The 19,772-nt window shown below is 30.0% G+C and overlaps 3 protein-coding genes across 3 annotated transcripts; all 3 read right to left on the reverse strand.

Moving 5' to 3' along the window:
* Window positions 1–451: 451 nt before the first annotated feature.
* LOC131614191 (uncharacterized) lies at window positions 452–1,083 on the reverse strand. Its single transcript, XM_058885812.1, has 2 exons — window positions 591–1,083; window positions 452–471 (listed from the first exon to the last, which is right to left on the reverse strand). Exons 1-2 carry the CDS (start codon window positions 1,081–1,083, stop codon window positions 452–454), a joined length of 513 nt encoding a protein of 170 aa, XP_058741795.1.
* A 5,162-nt stretch (window positions 1,084–6,245) lies between these two features.
* Window positions 6,246–6,788, reverse strand: LOC131614192 (uncharacterized). Its single transcript, XM_058885813.1, has one exon. It carries the CDS (start codon window positions 6,786–6,788, stop codon window positions 6,246–6,248), a length of 543 nt encoding a protein of 180 aa, XP_058741796.1.
* Window positions 6,789–14,780: 7,992 nt separating this feature from the next.
* On the reverse strand, window positions 14,781–15,323 carry LOC131614193 (uncharacterized). The gene has a single exon (XM_058885814.1). The coding sequence runs from the start codon at window positions 15,321–15,323 to the stop codon at window positions 14,781–14,783; it is 543 nt and encodes a 180-aa protein (XP_058741797.1).
* Between the last annotated feature and the right edge of the window lie 4,449 nt (window positions 15,324–19,772).

A 19,772-nucleotide genomic window follows, 5' to 3' on the forward strand; every position in this document is an offset into this window, starting at 1 on the left:
CATTTATTCCATAATCCTAGCCGGGGTTATTTACACTTATGGATTCCCCGTATGTGGATGCGGGTTTGCATACTTGTTTGCTATACAATGTGTATTTGATTGAGACAAGTCCAATGGTGGACGAGTCGCCTTGTTCACTCCGTACTTGTACCGGATGTGAGGTTGAACCCCGAATCCATGGTGGATTCGCTTATTTTTGCATGTTCCCTTTAGATCCGAGTGGACTAATAGGATAGGTGGACTCACTGAGATTTAGTAATCTCATCCCATTCCAATTATTTATTTTTCAGGTGGTTCGAGGCAAGATCGCGGTAAGGGAAAGATGGATTAGATCTCTTGGCGATGCTTGAATATTTCTTTTAGTTTTATCGTGCTTACTATCTATTGTATTTTGGATATGTACTGATATGATGTACTTGTATTTTGGCCATGATACATTCGGCTTATGTACTCATTCACTTCTACTTTCCGCTGCAAAACATTATGTATTTGTTGTCTTATGAACCATTTATAATACTTTATGCATATTATTCTAGACAAATATGTGTGGGGTGTTACAGTAATTTCCTTTGGTTTCTCAATCTCTATACCAGCAACACGAAGAACCAATGTTTTAAGCCCTGCAAATTTCAAAGCTTTGTCACTCATCTTTATTGCAGCAAGTGTGCGAAGATTAACAAAGCTTACAACACGCAAGGAGAAGTCTCTAAGAAGCTTGTCCACGTCGTCTTTGATTCCAACACCGACAAACTTGTAGTTTTTGTTGCCCAAAAAATTAATGAGTGATTCTGGAATAAACGAGGCGTGTGAAATTTGAAAAATAAGACATTCTCCACCGATGCAAAGTTGAAGGACAGCAGCCGTGTTTGGCATACCGCGATGTTTGGCGAGGAGACATTCAACATCCAACCCGACGATGACGTTGTCGCTATCGTTGAGGTAAGGCTTGATGCTTAAAAGACATTTGTCGACCATGGAAGGAACATTTGTAATCATTTTGTGAATAATGAAAGAGTTGAAAAAAACATCGTACTTATTGTGTGTTTTGCAAGGGAGAGCGTAATCGAAAGTGGTGATGGACATTTCGAATTTGTAAGGTTTATGATGCCCTAGATAGCTATTGAATTTGTAATCAATAGTAGTAGTATATATAAGGTGGTTTAGTCAAAGTATCATTTAAATATTCTGATTTTTTTTAAAAATTAACCTAAATATTTTAACATATTTATTTTGATACTATTCATTCATTGTTATGTCAAGAAATATCTATTGATTGTTTTTCTAAATTTTTAATCAATCGCATCATTTGGTTATTCTTAAAAATCTTTATTTTTTCTGAAACTGACATAAATATTTTAAAAATTATTTTGATACTGTCCATTAATTGTTATGCATAAAATATATCCATTAATTGTTTTTCTAATTTCTTTAGTCAACGTATCAATTGATTATTTTTTGAAATGAACATAAATATTTTAACAAACTATTTGTATTACTTTAATGCTATACAATGATTGTTTTTCAAATTTTTAATTTGTTATTTAAATTTTAAAATTGTCATAAATTTTAAATTTTTTATTTAATTTTTCCAAAAATCTTATAAATTTTAAATTATATAAATATGACAGATCTTATCCATAAAATATTTGATTTAGATTTTTTATATTTTTGAATTTGTTTTATAACAAAACTTTTTCTACAAATTACAAATCAATTAACTAAAGAACTAGTAATTCAAATTACAATATTTTTTATTGTAAGTAAATAAAAATTAAGTATTGATATTTTAAAATAGAAGTCAAAGTGTAACTAAATATTGTTGTTTTTGAAAAATAGAAATCAATTAAATAGGCATTAAAATTAAATAGAAATAGATTTAATAGTAATTAAAATTACAAAAGTTTTTAATATTAATTGAATAATAGTAAAGTATTGTTGTTTTTATAAATAGAAATCAAGTGGTAATCAAGTATTTTGTTTTAAAAAAAATAGAAATCAGTTTAATTGTATCTGAAATTACAACAATTTTTCTTAGTAATCAAATATTGTTTTTTAATAGAAATCAAATAGTAATAAAATATTGTTGTTTTTATAATTAGAGGTCAATCAAATAGTAATTCAAATTAAATATTAATCAAATAAATAGAAATTCAAATTACAACATTTTTTATAGTAAGTAAATATTAATTAAAATAAAAAATAAGTAATTAAAAAGTAATCAAATACTGTTGCATGATGATTTGGCAAAGTAATTATTCTTAGACAAACTTTGTTTTTCTTGTAGTGTTTTATTCATTTGTCATTCTATATTTTGTAAGAAAAGTTTATTTAGTAGCTCAAAATACCAACAAAAAAAAAGTATTTAATACTATTAAATGGCGGTAATGATCCCATAAGTAAGGGATATGTCTTCTTAAAATGTTTATTTACTTGAAGAATTGTAGTTGGACTTTGATAATTTTATTAGGTCTGGAAAGAGTCAATCCAAAGAAGCATCTCAAGACTTAGAAGTACTTGTGTAGATTTTACCTCAGGTTGTCTGACTCATGGCTTATACTCACCTAATTCAATCCTAAGATTACCACATTGTCTATCTCCCACATATGGCAAAGGAATCACTAAGGATAAAGTTAGTATTATCACGCCATAAAGAAAGGTAAGCATCCTTCAACTTAGGAGATTGGTACTCCATCTACTCCCATGTACTTGTGGAAAAAGTAGGAGAAAATGGTTTCCTCTTTATAGCCTGGCCCAATGGGACATTTAGTAATACTTCAACCCAAAGGGTCTAAAGGATATTCTCAAGTTTCAAATAATCAGAATATAGAGACCCTTTCACGATCATAGTGAACATGGTCATCAACATCATTATGCTTTTTGCAAATAAAATTGACGCCCACTGTGGGCATCAGCAAAATTAACCTAGGCCAAACTCAAGATCACATCACAAGCTTCCTCCGACGCCATCCTCGACATTGTGATAAGACGAGGCACCATAGAAGCTAACAGCCATGTCGGTGAAGACAACCCTACCATAGCAGCGATGAGAGTTACTATGGACGAAATGTGTTGTTACAATAAAACCTTAGAATAAAATGTCATAAACCTTCAACAATGATACCAGGAGGTCGACCCTAATAAAAAGATGAAAATCCGGGATCCCTAACCTTTCTCTGATGAAATATTGGAGCCCAGTACCCGAAAACTTCAAGCCTCAATCATTGATGAAGTTTGATGGAAGAAGAGACCCCTGGGAGCTTGTTGCCTCAATCAACAACCAAATCGCCATCATTGGCACTAAGGTTGCAACTTTAAGTTTGTAACATTCTTCCCAATACTTTCAAGGATGCAACATTAAGGTTGTACATGAATCGTCCATGCCTCTAAGTGACTAGTTATCAGGATATCGTTATGAAATTGACCCTTTAATTCTCAGTAAGTAAGCATAGGAATGTATTGACCACAAGTTTCTTTAACATCCTTCAAGGGTCTTGCGAGTTCTTTAGGAAGTATCTCTTCCGCTTTAATGAGGTCATCATTAAAGTTTTACATGTCCTTTTTTTTAATAAAAAAAATCACTAGAGAAATTATTAGAGCATACAAAAGTTTGAACAAAACAGGTTAAATTAATAAATTTTAATATTATAATTTTTTAAAATAAATTATAATACGCTAATAAAAAAATATTTACACTTCAATTTTGTCGCATCATTTTTCTAAAAATGAGGACTAAAATAATTATTAGAGTGTACTATTTACTCATTGAATAAATAGTTATCATTAATTAATTGGCTAATTTTAGAGTTTTTTAGCAAGATAAAACAATAATTATAACTAATTAATTATTATTTATACTAAAGATTAAGTACAGATAAATTACTTAAATATAAACCTTTTAAATATTTTTCAATAAATATGAAAATAGTTATGATATACGAATTGTATTATATATTTAAAACACAACACATTGATGAATATTTAAATTTAAAGGGATATTGATATATTTTAGAAACATATTTGAGAGTGTATATAAAAAACACTCGGTAAATATTTGTCATCGATAACTATTAAGAAATATTGGACAAATATTTTTTATCGGTACACTAAAAAAAGGTTCAAAATTAACTTTTCATTGATAAATATTAAAATAAAATATTTGACATTGGTATTTTAATGAATAAATATTTATCACCGATTAATAAAAAAATTATTAAACAAAATTAATCTTAAGAATTTGGTGCATTTCAAAATCAATTATGATGTCGAGATGTTCAATTTAAATAAGTAATTTTTTTCAATTCCATTTAAAATGTTTAGATGTTCAATTTAAATAAGTCTTGTATCACTTGTATTGTTTAATTTCAATTATATAAAATATATTTTATGTTATATTTAATTAATTATTTGATTATACAGCTCAATACATATTTTACTACCATTGAATATACTGCTCAATACATATTTTACTACCATTTAACATTACAACAATGTCTAATGGAAACCCTAGCAAATTTATGAGGATGAGTTAGACAAAGTATATATTCTAATATTTATAAAAAAAACAAGTCCCGTGTATATTATAGATAGTGTAATATCTCATTTTAGAATATTAACAGAGAAACGACTGATGCGTTAAAGAGATTTGATGACGATGGGTATAATGATAATGTTACCATAAATAGTATCTTTCTACAGAAGCTTAGTGTGGAAAATATTAGGTTTGAACCACTTATGCATGTGAAGAAAAGAACAAGGTCGTAACGTAAAGCCATATTTGGTGGAAAGGATTTCCATGCAATGGAGGTAGGTCCAGCCGTAAAGCCATATTTGGTGGAAAAGATTTCCATGCAATGGAGGTAGGTCATTTAGTAAAATCATATTTGTGGAAAGGATTATAATTTTGTCCCTAATTCCGTAAAATTAGACTCGAAAATAAGGAGTGCTAGTAGGCGGTGGACGTTTGTTATGCTAATCGACTTCTGAGTTCTACATGGCTTGTAAAGATAGGGTATCAATATTCACATATGGTAATATCACCCCACATTTTTATTTATATTTTCATGTAAGAAAGTATTTGGATCGGTTTAGAAGCAAGAGATTTTGGCATAAAACACCCATTAATTTAATTATCGATGCAGTAGTCATTAGTTATCAAACGAACTATACATATACTTCATGGATAATTTAAATTTATAAATTATATTTCATATTCTAAATAAGTAATCTATGTAATCTCTAAAAGAAAGTTTAAAAAATCAGATTTAAAATTAACATGGAACGATAAAAATCAAATCAAATCTGAAAGAATCCTTAATCAATCTTAAAAAATCATATCAAATCTAAGCTAATTTTAATTTAAATTTGAATGTATATCTATATATGGAAGCGTATAATATGTGCCGGTTTAATGCTCAACCTAACTTTTTTATGATATATTTCAGTAAGAAAATATATTTTACTCTAAATATTTTATTATTATAAAATTCTCATCTTTTATTAAAAGTTTGGAGGTTTAAATTCTGACTATATTTTTAGTTTTATATTAGTTGGCCCCTTATATAGAAGACAAATTAAGTTTTGATATAATTTCTTTCTTTCAATTCTACCCTTCATTTTAAATCTTATTTTTTTAAAAGATTGCTTTTCACATAATCAAATATCATCTAGCTCGAATTTAAGTTTTTAGTAAAATTAAATCATATTTAATTTTTAAATAAATAATACAAAATAAATTAAAATTAATTCTAATTCAAATCAAATAAAAATACACTAAATAAGATATAAATCATTAATAGATGATAAGATTTCATTCAAAACTTCAAAATTAACTTATATTGTAATAATGACCGGCAATGAAATTTATTTGAGAAAAAAATAAGATTGAGAAAAAACTTCAAAATTGAACTTATAACATTTTATAATTTCAAACTTCTGTCTATAAAGTAAAAAACTCAAAGCCAAACTTCAGCATACTATAATATTTATATTAAAACACGACTTGCATATGCAAGTATAAAAACGACGACAAAGTATAACTATACATAAATTTAACAAGACTAAAGTAAATAATATGAACAATTTATAAAATTCTTGATATATTGATATGTAATAAAATCTTCAATACTTTCACTCGATGAATAAAGTAAATAATATGAACAATTTATAAAATTCTTGATATATTGATATGTAATAAAATCTTCAATACTTTCACTCGATGAATAAAAGCCATAAAAATCAATAAAACCCTATAATAAGAAAAGAAGTCTTCCAACCTCAAAAGAGATAAAAGCATCAAGACATGCATATTCAACTTGCTTAAGAGTAAGTGGAAAATTACTCCAATTACTCAATGTAATTTTCTTTGGTTTCTCAATCTCTATACCACCAACACGAAGAGCCAATGTTTTAAGCCCTGCAAATTTCAAAGCTTTGTCACTCATCTTTATTGCAGCAAGTATGCGAAGATCAACAAAGCTTACAACACGCAAGGAGAAATCTCTAAGAAGCTTGTCCACGTCGTCTTTGATTCCAACACCGACAAACTTGTAGTTTTTGTTGCCCAAAAAATTAATGAGTGATTCTGGAATAAACGAGGCGTGTAAAATTTTAAAAATAAGACATTCTCCACCGATGCAAAGTTGAAGGACAACAGCCGTGTTTGGCATACCGCGACGTTTGGCGAGGAGACATTCAACATCCAACCCGACGATGACGTTGTCGCTGTCGTTGAGGTAAGGCTTGATGCTTAAAAGCCATTTGTCGACCATGGAAGGAACATTTGTAATCATTGTGTGAATAATGAAAGAGTTGAAAAAAACATCGTACTTATTGTGTGTTTTGCAAGGGAGAGCGTAATCAAAAGAGTTGATGGACATTCTGAATTTGTAATGTTTATGATGCCCTAGATAGCTATTGAATTTGTAATCAATAGTAGTAGTATATATATAAGGTGGTTTAGTCAAAGTATCATTTAAATATTCTGATTTTTTTTTTTAAATTAACCTAAATATTTTAACATATTTATTTTGATACTATTCATTCATTGTTATGTCAAGAAATATCTATTGATTGTTTTTCTAAATTTTTAATCAATCGCATCATTTGGTTATTCTTAAAAATCTTTATTTTTTCTGAAACTGACATAAATATTTTAAAAATTATTTTGATACTGTCCATTAATTGTTATGCATAAAATATAACCATTAATTGTTTTTCTAATTTCTTTAGTCAACGTATCAATTGATTATTTTTTGAAATGAACATAAATATTTTAACAAACTATTTGTATTACTTTAATGCTATACAATGATTGTTTTTCAAATTTTTAATTTGTTATTTAAATTTTAAAATTGTCATAAATTTTAAATTTTTTATTTAATTTTTCCAAAAATCTTATAAATTTTAAATTATATAAATATGACAGATCTTATCCATAAAATATTTGATTTAGATTTTTTATATTTTTGAATTTGTTTTATAACAAAACTTTTTCTACAAATTACAAATCAATTAACTAAAGAACTAGTAATTCAAATTATAATATTTTTTATTGTAAGTAAATAAAAATTAAGTATTGATATTTTAAAAATAGAAGTCAAAGTGTAATTAAATATTGTTGTTTTTGAAAAATAGAAATCAATTAAATAGGCATTAAAATTAAATAGAAATAGATTTAATAGTAATTCAAATTACAAAAGTTTTTAATATTAATTGAATAATAGTAAAGTATTGTTGTTTTTATAAATAGAAATCAAGTGGTAATCAAGTATTTTGTTTTAAAAAATATAGAAATCAGTTTTGTAACACCCCGTACATATATGTCTAGAATAATATGTGGTAATGTTATTTATGGTACAAGAAACATACAAACTAGGTGAAAGACAAGAATTGAAAAAAAAACTGAATACAACATAAATCTTAATTATAGAGTATCCAAGAAGCTTGTCTTCATCATTGCACATCGGAAAGGTAACTTCTACAAAGGTCTTCCTGCCTTCTGCACATCTGCAGCTTCGAAACCGATCATCTAGCAAATCTAACACTTATAACCTGTTCCTGAAAAATAATAATTGGAATGGGGTGAGATTACTAAATCTCAGTGAGTTCCCCTATCTTACGGGTTCACTCGGTTCTACAGGGTGCATGCATCATAAACGGATTCACCTAGAATCCGGGGTTATGCCTCACGTTTAAGTGCAAATACAAACAAGGGTATCACCACAATTGGAAGTCCCTTAACTATCCAATGAGGCGTTCAATAAAACAACAATTCACAATATGCAAACTCACATCCTTATGTGAGGAATCAAGGATTTATACCCATCTAACTAGGCTACCTCTGCCACGTACCCTCGGTGAGTATCCAAGTACATATATGTCGAAAGACTTGCACAAGAAAACCGCACGATGAATTCGGGTCATTCCTATATGGAATTCCACCAGAGATGAGTTAAGTTGTACCATTGCCTACGTGGCATTTACAACCTCATCACCAAGCACGCCAGTGAGTTACCAAGTGGGAAACGCCATTAAAGACCCCGGTCTTGCTTCCACTGCAATGGTATTCATCCTTTGTACGCAGGTGAGTAAACAGGTGCAATACATTCTCTTCGACGTACAAGCCCACCGGGAGAAAGCCTAGTAACATTGTCTAATTGACGTTACTAGAGTCAAGTAATTTAGTGATTGCCTATGTGACATCACCCACTTACCATACTAATCACGCAGGTGAGTTACCAAGTGGGAAACGCCATTAAAGATCCTCACTTGCTTCCACCGCAATAGTAGCTCAGATAACGCAAAATATACGGATAGACACGTATATACAACAGGCATAAAAGCCAAATCATCCATGGTATATAATACATATAACAAACGCCACACGGGCTACCAATGGGCATCCACATAGTGGGTAAACATGATTTACTATCCTAGTAGTACGGTTATACTCCGATTCACGCATATTCAACCAAGGCAAGTTCACAAAAATCAAGCATCCGAACGTCCAACCGGAACGACGGGAAAACAATTTACATTGTATTATATGCACATAATATTAGACAAAATCCATCGCATAAATATCATGTCATTTGTACATACTCGTCACATGTGAGTTAAATACGTTTCGATCATGGAATATATTAAACATAATCAAACCATATAATTATTTAGAACGTACATGGACACACATCAGTCTCATAACAAAGAGGCTTCCAGTTCCCGACATGGAACGGAACTGCACTCTGGGGAATTAAACATACCATTCTTGATTCTATAAATGTTAATCCGATATCATGTAACTAAACATGCATTTTCCATAAATTTTAAATCAATTAAAAGTATTATATCTAAGCATATTCATAAAGATCATTAAAAGACCTTTCTAACGCTTCCGACCGGGCTTCATTTCGAGTTACGAAACTCAAGTGATGATCAAAACAATAAAAGTCATTTTTCTTTCAGTGAGCAATCGATTTACAGTATATGCAAATCGATTTGCACCTGAAGCAGAGTCAAAAATGACATATTTTCCTGCATAATTCAGTCCCAAAGCATTCTAATACATCCCTAAGGTTCCCCAATTGGCCAAATTCGAATCTCATCATGTAATAACAACACAAGGCATTAATTAGCATAACAATCACTCATGTTTCATCATGAAATCAAACATGCATCATATAATCTCAATCTAAACCCTTGATCATACAATTTCCCCCAATTCCTACCCAAATTTCTAACTAATGGAACTCACCTTGACCAAAAGGAGGTTAGGACATCATCCATGCATCAATAGAACTCCCATCATGGCCAAAGTTCCACCTCCATCAACAACAAATCCGTAACCCCTTTTCTCCAATTTTCAGCATGAACATCCAAGTTTCAAACTCACTTTTCTCCTAAATCAGAGCTTCAAGTAAAAAGGTATGGCTTGTTGAATGAAGACTGTCCATGGAATTCGTGTAAAACTTTCAGCTTCAGACCCCTAACTTCAAGCTTGATTATCTCCCTCCTCGAGGACATGCAAGAAGCGAACCATATATGTAGATTGTAGAGAATTTCGTGAGCTTTCCGAAAAGTCCGGCCTTGCCTCATTCCGAGTTACCAGCAGAAGGTTATGATGGTTTTAGTGCAGGCTGCTCAAGAAATACGGGATTGGTGTTTGAAAGTGAAGAAAATGGCTTACCCTCTCTATTCTCTATATAAAAATCTGATTTTTATGGTGTTATAACCAAACACAACCTTAAGTCCACATGCAAACTTTGCCCCATGACTAAAATGCCCTACAACTAAATCTTAATTACTAGTTTGCCATCTTGTTAGTTTCTAACCAATACCATTGTATTCCAACTACTCCGCTAACTTCTTCTCTAGTAACAATTCCACACACAGATATATATATATATATATATATATATATATATATATATATATATATATATATATATATATATATATATATATATATATATATATATATATATATATATATATAAATGCACATTCTCACGTAATGAAATAAATATTAGGGGTGTTACAAGTTTAATTGTAATTGAAATTACAACAATTTTTCTTAGTAATCAAATATTGTTTTTAAATAGAAATCAAATAGTAATAAAATATTGTTGTTTTTATAATTAGAGGTCAATCAAATAGTAATTCAAATTAAATATTAATCAAATAAATAGAAATTCAAATTACAACATTTTTTATAGTAAGTAAATATTAATTAAAATAAAAAATAAGTAATTAAAAAGTAATCAAATACTGTTGTATGATGATTTGGCAAAGTAATTATTCTTAGACAAACTTTGCTTTTCTTGTAGTGTTTTATTCATTTGTCATTCTATATTTTGTAAGAAAAGTTTATTTAGTAGCTCAAAATACCAACAAAAAAAAGTATTCAATACTATTAAATGGCGGTAATGATCCCGTAATTAAGGGATATGTCTTCTTAAAATGTTTATTTACTTGAAGAATTGTTGTTGGACTTTGATAATTTTATTAGGTCTGGAAAGAGTCAATCCAAAGAAGCATCTCAAGACTTAGAAGTACTTTTGTAGATTTTACCTCAGGTTGTCCGACTCATGGCTTATACTCACCTAATTCAATCCTAAGATTACCACTTTGTCTATCTCCCACATATGGCAAAGGAATCACTAAGGATAAAGTTAGTATTATCACGCCATAAAGGAAGGTAAGCATCCTTCAACTTAGGAGATTGGTACTCCATCTACTCCCATGTACTTGTGGAGAAAGTAGAAGAAAATGGTTTCCTCTCTATAGCCTGGCCCAATGGGACATTTAGTAATACTTCAACCCAAAGGGTCTAAAGGATATTCTCAAGTTTCAAATAATCAGGATATAGAGACCCTTTCACGATCATAGTGAACATGGTCATCAACATCATTATGCTTTTTGCAAATAAAATTGACGCCCACTGTGAGCATCAGCAAAATTAACCTAGGCCAAACTCAAGATCACATCACAAGATGCCTCCGACGCCATCCTCGACATTGTGATAAGACGAGGCACCATAGAAGCTAACAGCCATGTCGGTGAAGACAACCCTACCATAGTAGCGATGAGAGTTACTATGGACGAAATGTGTTGTTATAATAAAACCTTAGAATAAAATGTCATAAACCTTAAACAATGATAACAGGAGGTCGACCCTAATAAAAAGATGAAAATCCTGGATCCCTAACCTTTCTCTGATGAAATATTGGAGCCCAGTACCCGAGAACTTCAAGCCTCAATCATTGATGAAGTTTGATGGAAGAAGAGACCCCTGGGAGCTTGTTGCCTCAATCAACAACCAAATCGCCATCATTGGCACTAAGGTTGCAACTTTAAGTTTGTAACATTCTTCCCAATACTTTCAAGGATGCAACATTAAGGTTGTACATGAATCGTCCATGTCTCTAAGTGACTAGTTATCAGGATATCGTTATGAAATTGACCCTTTAATTCTCAGTAAGTAAGCATAGGAATGTATTGACCACAAGTTTGTTTAACATCCTTCAAGGGTCTTGCGAGTTCTTTAGGAAGTATCTCTTTCGCTTTAATGAGGTCATCATTAAAGTTTTACATGTGCTTTTTTTTAATAAAAAAATCACTAGAGAAATTATTAGAGCATACAAAAGTTTGAACAAAACAGGTTAAATTAATAAATTTTAATATTATAATTTTTTAAAATAAATTATAATACGCTAATAAAAAAATATTTACACTTCAATTTTGTCGCATCATTTTTCTAAAAATGAGGACTAAAATAATTATTAGAGTATACTATTTAGTCATTGAATAAATAGTTATTATTAATTAATTGGCTAATTTTAGAGTTTTTTAGCAAGATAAAACAATAATTATAACTAATTAATTATTCTTTATACTAAAGATTAAGTACAGATAAATTACTTAAATATAAACCTTTTAAATATTTTTCAATAAATATGAAAATAGTTATGATATACGAATTGTATTATATATTTAAAACACAACACATTGATGAATATTTAAATTTAAAGGGATATTGATATATTTTAGAAACATATTTGAGAGTGTATATAAAAAACACTCGGTAAATATTTGTCATCGATATCTATTAAGAAATATTGGACAAATATTTTTTATCGGTACACTAAAAAAAGGTTCAAAATTAATTTTTCATTGATAAATATTAAAAAAAAAATTTAACATTGGTATTTTAATGAATAAATATTTATCACCGATTAATAAAAAAATTATTAAACAAAATTAATCTTAAGAATTTGGTGCATTTCAAAATCAATTATGATGTCGAGATGTTCAATTTAAATAAGTAATTTTTTTCAATTCCATTTAAAATGTTTAGATGTTCAATTTAAATAAGTCTTGTATCACTTGTATTGTTTAATTTCAATCATATAAAATATATTTTATGTTATATTTAATTAATTATTTGATTATACAGCTCAATACATATTTTACTACCATTGAATATACTGCTCAATACATATTTTACTACCATTTAACATTACAACAATGTCTAATGGAAACCCTAGAAAATTTATGAGGATGAGTTAGACAAAGTATATATTCTAATATTTATAAAAAAACAAGTCCCGTGTATATTATAGATAGTGTAATATCTCATTTTAGAATATTAACAGAGAAACGACTAATGCGTTAAAGAGATTTGATGACGATGGGTATAATGATAATGTTACCATAAATAGTATCTTTCTAAAGAAGCTTAGTGTGGAAAATATTAGGTTTGAACCACTTATGCATATGAAGAAAAGAACAAGGTCGTAACGTAAAGCCATATTTGGTGGAAAGGATTTCCATGCAATGGAGGTAGGTCCAGCCGTAAAGCCATATTTGGTGGAAAAGATTTCCATGCAATGGAGGTAGGTCATTTAGTAAAACCATATTTGTGGAAAGGATTATAATTTTGTCCCTAATTCCGTAAAATTAGACTCGAAAATAAGGAGTGCTAGTAGGCGGTGGACGTTTGTTATGCTAATCGACTTCTGAGTTCTACATGGCTTGTAAAGATAGGGTATCAATATTCACATATGGTAATATCACCCCACATTTTTATTTATATTTTCATGTAAGAAAGTATTTGGATCGGTTTAGAAGCAAGAGATTTTGGCATAAAACACCCATTAATTTGATTATCGATGCAGTAGTCATTAGTTATCAAACGAACTATACATATACTTCATGGATAATTTAATTTTATAAATTATATTTCATATTCTAAATAAGTAATCTATTTAATCTCTAAAAGAAAGTTTAAAAAATCAAATTTAAAATTAACATGGAACGATAAAAATCAAATCAAATCTGAAAGAATCCTTAATCAATCTTAAAAAATCAAATCAAATCTAAGCTAATTTTAATTTAAATTTGAATGTATATCTATATATGGAAGCGTATAGTATGTGCCGGTTTAATGCTCAACCTAAATTTTTAATGATATATTTCAGTAAGAAAATATATTTTACTCTAAATATTTTATTATTATAAAATTCTCATCTTTTATTAAAAGTTTGGAGGTTTAAATTCTGACTATATTTTTAGTTTTATATTAGTTGGCCCCTTATATAGAAGACAAATTAAGTTTTGATATAGTTTCTTTCTTTCAATTCTACCTTTCATTTTAAATCTTATTTTTTTAAAAGATTGCTTTTCACATAATCAAATATCATCTAGCTCGAATTTAAGTTTTTAGTAAAATTAAATCATATTTAATTTTTAAATAAATAATACAAAATAAATTAAAATTAATTCTAATTCAAATCAAATAAAAATACACTAAATAAGATATAAATCATTAATAGATGATAAGATTTCATTCAAAACTTCAAAATTAACTTATATTGTAATAATGACCGGCAATGAAATTTATTTGAGAAAAAAATAAGATTGAGAAAAAACTTCAAAATTGAACTTATAACATTTTATAATTTCAAACTTATGTCTAGAAAGTAAAAAACTCAAAGCCAAACTTCAGCATACTATAATATTTATATTAAAACACGACTTGCATATGCAAGTATAAAAACGACGACAAAGTATAACTATACATAAATTTAACAAGACTAAAGTAAATAATATGAACAATTTGTAAAATTCTTGATATATTGATATGTAATTAAATCTTCAATACTTTCACTCGATGAATAAAGTAAATAATATGAATAATTTATAAAATTCTTGATATATTGATATGTAATAAAATCTTCAATACTTTCACTCGATGAATAAAAGCCATAAAAATCAATAAAACCCTATAATAAGAAAAGAAGTCTTCCAACCTCAAAAGAGATAAAAGCATCAAGACATGCATATTCAACTTGCTTAAGAGTAAGTGGAAAATTACTCCAATTACTCAATGTAATTTTCTTTGGTTTCTCAATCTCTATACCACCAACACGAAGAGCCAATGTTTTAAGCCCTGCAAATTTCAAAGCTTTGTCACTCATCTTTATTGCAGCAAGTGTGCGAAGATCAACAAAGCTTACAACACGCAAGGAGAAATCTCTAAGAAGCTTGTCCACGTCGTCTTTGATTCCAACACCGACAAACTTGTAGTTTTTGTTGCCCAAAAAATTAATGAGTGATTCTGGAATAAACGAGGCGTGTAAAATTTGAAAAATAAGACATTCTCCACCGATGCAAAGTTGAAGGACAGCAGCCGTGTTTGGCATACCGCGACGTTTGGCGAGGAGACATTCAACATCCAACCCGACGATGACATTGTCGCTGTCGTTGAGGTAAGGCTTGATGCTTAAAAGCCATTTGTTGACCATGGAAGGAACATTTGTAATCATTGTGTGAATAATGAAAGAGTTGAAAAAAACATCGTACTTATTGTGTGTTTTGCAAGGGAGAGCGTAATCAAAAGTGGTGATGGACATTCTGAATTTGTAATGTTTATGATGCCCTAGATAGCTATTGAATTTGTAATCAATAGTAGTAGTATATATAAGGTGGTTTAGTCAAAGTATCATTTAAATATTCTGATTTTTTTTTAAATTAACATAAATATTTTAACATATTTATTTTGATACTATTCATTCATTGTTATGTCAAGAAATATCTATTGATTGTTTTTCTAAATTTTTAATCAATCGCATCATTTGGTTATTCTTAAAAATCTTTATTTTTTCTGAAACTGACATAAATATTTTAAAAATTATTTTGATACTGTCCATTAATTGTTATGCATAAAATATAACCATTAATTGTTTTTCTAATTTCTTTAGTCAACCTATCAATTGATTATTTTTTGAAATGAACATAAATATTTTAACAAACTATTTGTATTACTTTAATGCTATACAATGATTGTTTTTCAAATTTTTAATTTGTTATTTAAATTTTAAAATTGTCATAAATTTTAAATTTTTTATTTAATTTTTCCAAAAATCTTATAAATTTTAAATTATATAAATATGACAGATCTTATCCATAAAATATTTGATTTAGATTTTTTATATTTTTGAATTTGTTTTATAACAAAACTTTTTCTACAAATTACAAATCAATTAACTAAAGAACTAGTAATTCAAATTATAATATTTTTTATTGTAAGTAAATAAAAATTAAGTATTGATATTTTAAAAATAGAAGTCAAAGTGTAATTAAATATTGTTGTTTTTGAAAAATAGAAATCAATTAAATAGGCATTAAAATTAAATAGAAATAGATTTAATAGAAATTCAAATTGCAAAAGTTTTTAATATTAATTGAATAATAGTAAAGTATTGTTGTTTTTATAAATAGAAATCAAGTGGTAATCAAGTATTTTGTTTTAAAAAATATAGAAATCAGTTTAATTGTAATTGAAATTACAACAATTTTTCTTAGTAATCAAATATTGTTTTTAAATAGAAATCATGTAACACCCCATACATACATTGCCTAGGATATACGTATATGGCATTAAAATGGTACTCGAAAATCATAAACATAAGCAGCGGAATAGATAATGTATAAGTACAAGTACAAAAGCCCAAACTGTCATGGCCAAAATACAAGAGTTCCAACTGGTACAAATACATATCCATAGTACAAAAGATGGAGATACAAAAGATCATAGACTACAACGGAATGCATCGCCAAGAAACATCAACTCGAAGCTAAGTCATCTTACCCTTGCGGATCTTGCCTCGAACCACCTGTAAAAAGAATAATTGGAATGGGGTGAGATTACTAAATCTCAGTGAGTCTCCCTATCTTACGGGTTCACTCAGTTCTACAAGGAACATGCAATCAACTGATTCACCGAGAATCCGGGTTACCTCACGGCTAGGTACAAGTACAAACAAGGTACACCACCATTGGAAGTCCCATAACTATCCAATGTGGCCACAAATAAAACCACATATTCAAAACCACCGTATGCAAACCCGTACCCATGTACGAGGAATCCAGGAGTAAGTTACAGCCCGCTCATTAGGCTACGCAATCCACACCCTCGGTGAGTTACACCCGTGCATCGCATCAAGAGACTTGTACCGGCACACGGAAAGATGGAATAAACGAGTCCTATGTGGCACACCGTTCGTGACGAGTTACCGCGGTGACTTTGCCTATGTGGCGTCACAGCCTCATCAACCATCAAAACACACGTGTGAGGGACCCAGCCAGCTCGGTACAAAACGCCATCTTGACAACACGAGCCCACCGGACGAAAGCCTAGTGATCTTGCCTACGTGGCATCACTAGAGGTGAATCGAAAGTAATGTTGCCTACATGGCATTACTTCTCCACCATACCAAGCACGCCGATGTGTAACCACTAGTGGAGAAACGCCCTATAAGACCTCCACATGCACATCGCAATGGTAGCTCAGGTGTGTAGAACATACCGAGAACGCTGATGTGTACTGCAAGTGTGGAAGTGCCCCCGTACGGCCCACACAAGCACATCGCAACGGTACCAAGTGTTCTATGCGGTTTACCCCCTAATAGCCTAGGCCCACTCCGATTCAAGCATACCACAACACAATCAAGCCACACAGGCAAGTGTCTCAGAACGTTCAACCGAAACGAACGAGAAAAGCAATGATCACATCATAACACAATCAACAATTGCATTTCTCAAATATACATGCATACAAATAAGATGGTGATTGTGGACCGTCCTTTCGGGCCATACCCCTCCGTGGGTGGGATACGTGAACTGACTCTTTTTTGTCGATCGGACGCTTTCGCGTCACTTTTGAAAAAGTTTACAGAGTCGCCACCGACCTTTTATTTTATCCAATGAAGGAAAGGTTTATAAAAGAAACAGAAAAAAGACCTTTGAGAGATTCTGGGTAAGGGGGTAGGTTATACAAAGGGAAGGTGTTAGCACCCTTTGTATCCATGGTTATCCATGGGCTCTTTAGTTTGCTTAGCTCATTTGCTTTACTTTTCAATTGATTCGGAATGCTTTACCTGTGTTTTTGAAATACCTTTGCAAATAGAATTTGTAATGATCCTTGTGCGGATATATACAAATGCTTGTTTATCTTTCGAAAGATGTTTTGAAAAGATCGTTAATTTTGTAATGATCCGTGTTTGGATGTATACAAAATATTGTCTTTTGGAAAATTCGTTTTAAAAAAACAACAGTGTATGAGAATTTTGTTTGTTTTGATTTTGAGCAAGCAAACTAGGAGGTCTACCCTGAGTTAGGAGGTCTTTATCCTTGTTCCCTTTAAAAATCTATCCATTCGTCGGATATAAACAAAAGGTTCGATTTTGTACTCGAAACAGTAGAAATGTAACTTTGATTTTGAAAAGAGTGAAAAGGGGTTACCCTAGGAGGTGCAAATGTGATTGTGATTGAATTCAGATATTTATCTTTGAAGTTAGTGATCTGACGGTTCAGTTTTATCTTTGACATACACGCAGTTTATATGGGTGCTGGAAATTAAAATGCGGAAATGTAAAGTGCAGAAAGTAAATCTACGCTATTACATCGATTGTGCGGGAAATGTAAACTAGCCTATTTACATGAATTTGACATCCTATACATTTATCTAGGAATTTTAAATTGCAAGAAATAAAAGGCATATTTTTGTATTTTTGTGATTTATTTTACATATAATTAATGCATTATTAATTAATTTAAAATAAAGAAAAGATGGAAATATGATTAAACCTAGCAAATAAGTTTAAAAATATGTACAAAATGTTTGTTAATTGATTTTAGAACAAAACTAATTTTTTTGGAATTTTTGAAATTTGTTTTTGGATATTTTAAGTTAATCAAAACATAATTATGCAAATAATTACACAAATAATTAAAACTTAATGATAAAATTATCCTAAATATGTACAAAATTAGTTTATGATATATAAACAATATTTAACACAAAGAACAATTTTTTTATGATTTTTTGACTAATTAAAATAATTAATAAGCAAATATATAAATACATACTAATTAATTATGAAAAATATTGAAATTTTGAAGAAAAATAAAATATTTTTATTTCAGAAAATAATATATTATTTTAGAAGTTTAAAATATTTTTTGGGGAATTTTTTGAATTTTTAAACTATTTTTAATTAATTTATCAAAGAAATTAAAATAAAATAGAAAATAAAAAAGGATACTTATTCAGTGTGGAAGTTGACTGAGGGAGCATGGTGTAGCTGCGTGTGTGAGGCGTTGGATTGGAGATTGAATTGATCCAAGGGTTCAGATCTGAGGTCACATGAAGCACATGATTAAAGCAAGGCATGGGATTAGTGGGAGACCAAAGTCAGACTGGTCCCCACCCTCGCCTGCATGGACCAATGGAAACAGAGGAGAGAAGGTTGAAAAGTTGACTGGCGAACCACGCTCGGACGCGTGGTCGTCTTCAACCTCCGTCCCATGCACTTTTTCAGACAGATAGCGGGGGTTTTTAACCCCCTCTATTTCACGATACAAAAACGTTATTTTCGGTAGCTTCCCAAACCTGCAAGAACACACGTTAGCAACATATGAAAACAACCCAGATCCACTAAACATGATGCCCTGAATCCAAATATGTCATTAGTTTCGTGGTTTGATGCTCATAGCTATAGGTTCGAAGATGTTAAAGTATGAACACTCATAAGCTTATGTTAATGGCATATGGCTATCCTCACGTGGGAGTTGGCATGTTAAGGCCCAGATCATTTGCATAGGACCTTATGAGCATGATAGGATGGTTGGTTAGCATTGAAATCAGTTGCATATACAAAAACGAAAATAAAATTCATATGTACATGAAGAGTATTATATGCTTTATACGACTC

This window comes from Vicia villosa, linkage group LG6 (assembly GCF_029867415.1).
Source record: "Vicia villosa cultivar HV-30 ecotype Madison, WI linkage group LG6, Vvil1.0, whole genome shotgun sequence".
Lineage (NCBI taxonomy): Eukaryota > Viridiplantae > Streptophyta > Magnoliopsida > Fabales > Fabaceae > Vicia > Vicia villosa.

Excerpts from the sequence above, each read along its gene's own strand:
- LOC131614192 (XM_058885813.1), bottom strand. The coding sequence starts at position 6,788 with ATGATTACAAATGTTCCTTCCATGGTCGACAAATGGCTTTTAAGCATC.
- LOC131614193 (XM_058885814.1), bottom strand. The coding sequence starts at position 15,323 with ATGATTACAAATGTTCCTTCCATGGTCAACAAATGGCTTTTAAGCATC.
- LOC131614191 (XM_058885812.1), bottom strand. The coding sequence starts at position 1,083 with ATGTCCATCACCACTTTCGATTACGCTCTCCCTTGCAAAACACACAAT. Across the intron at positions 472-590 it reads ATTGGTTCTTCGTGTTGCTG|CGGAAAGTAGAAGTGAATGA; the intron begins GTATAGAGATTG and ends AATGTTTTGCAG.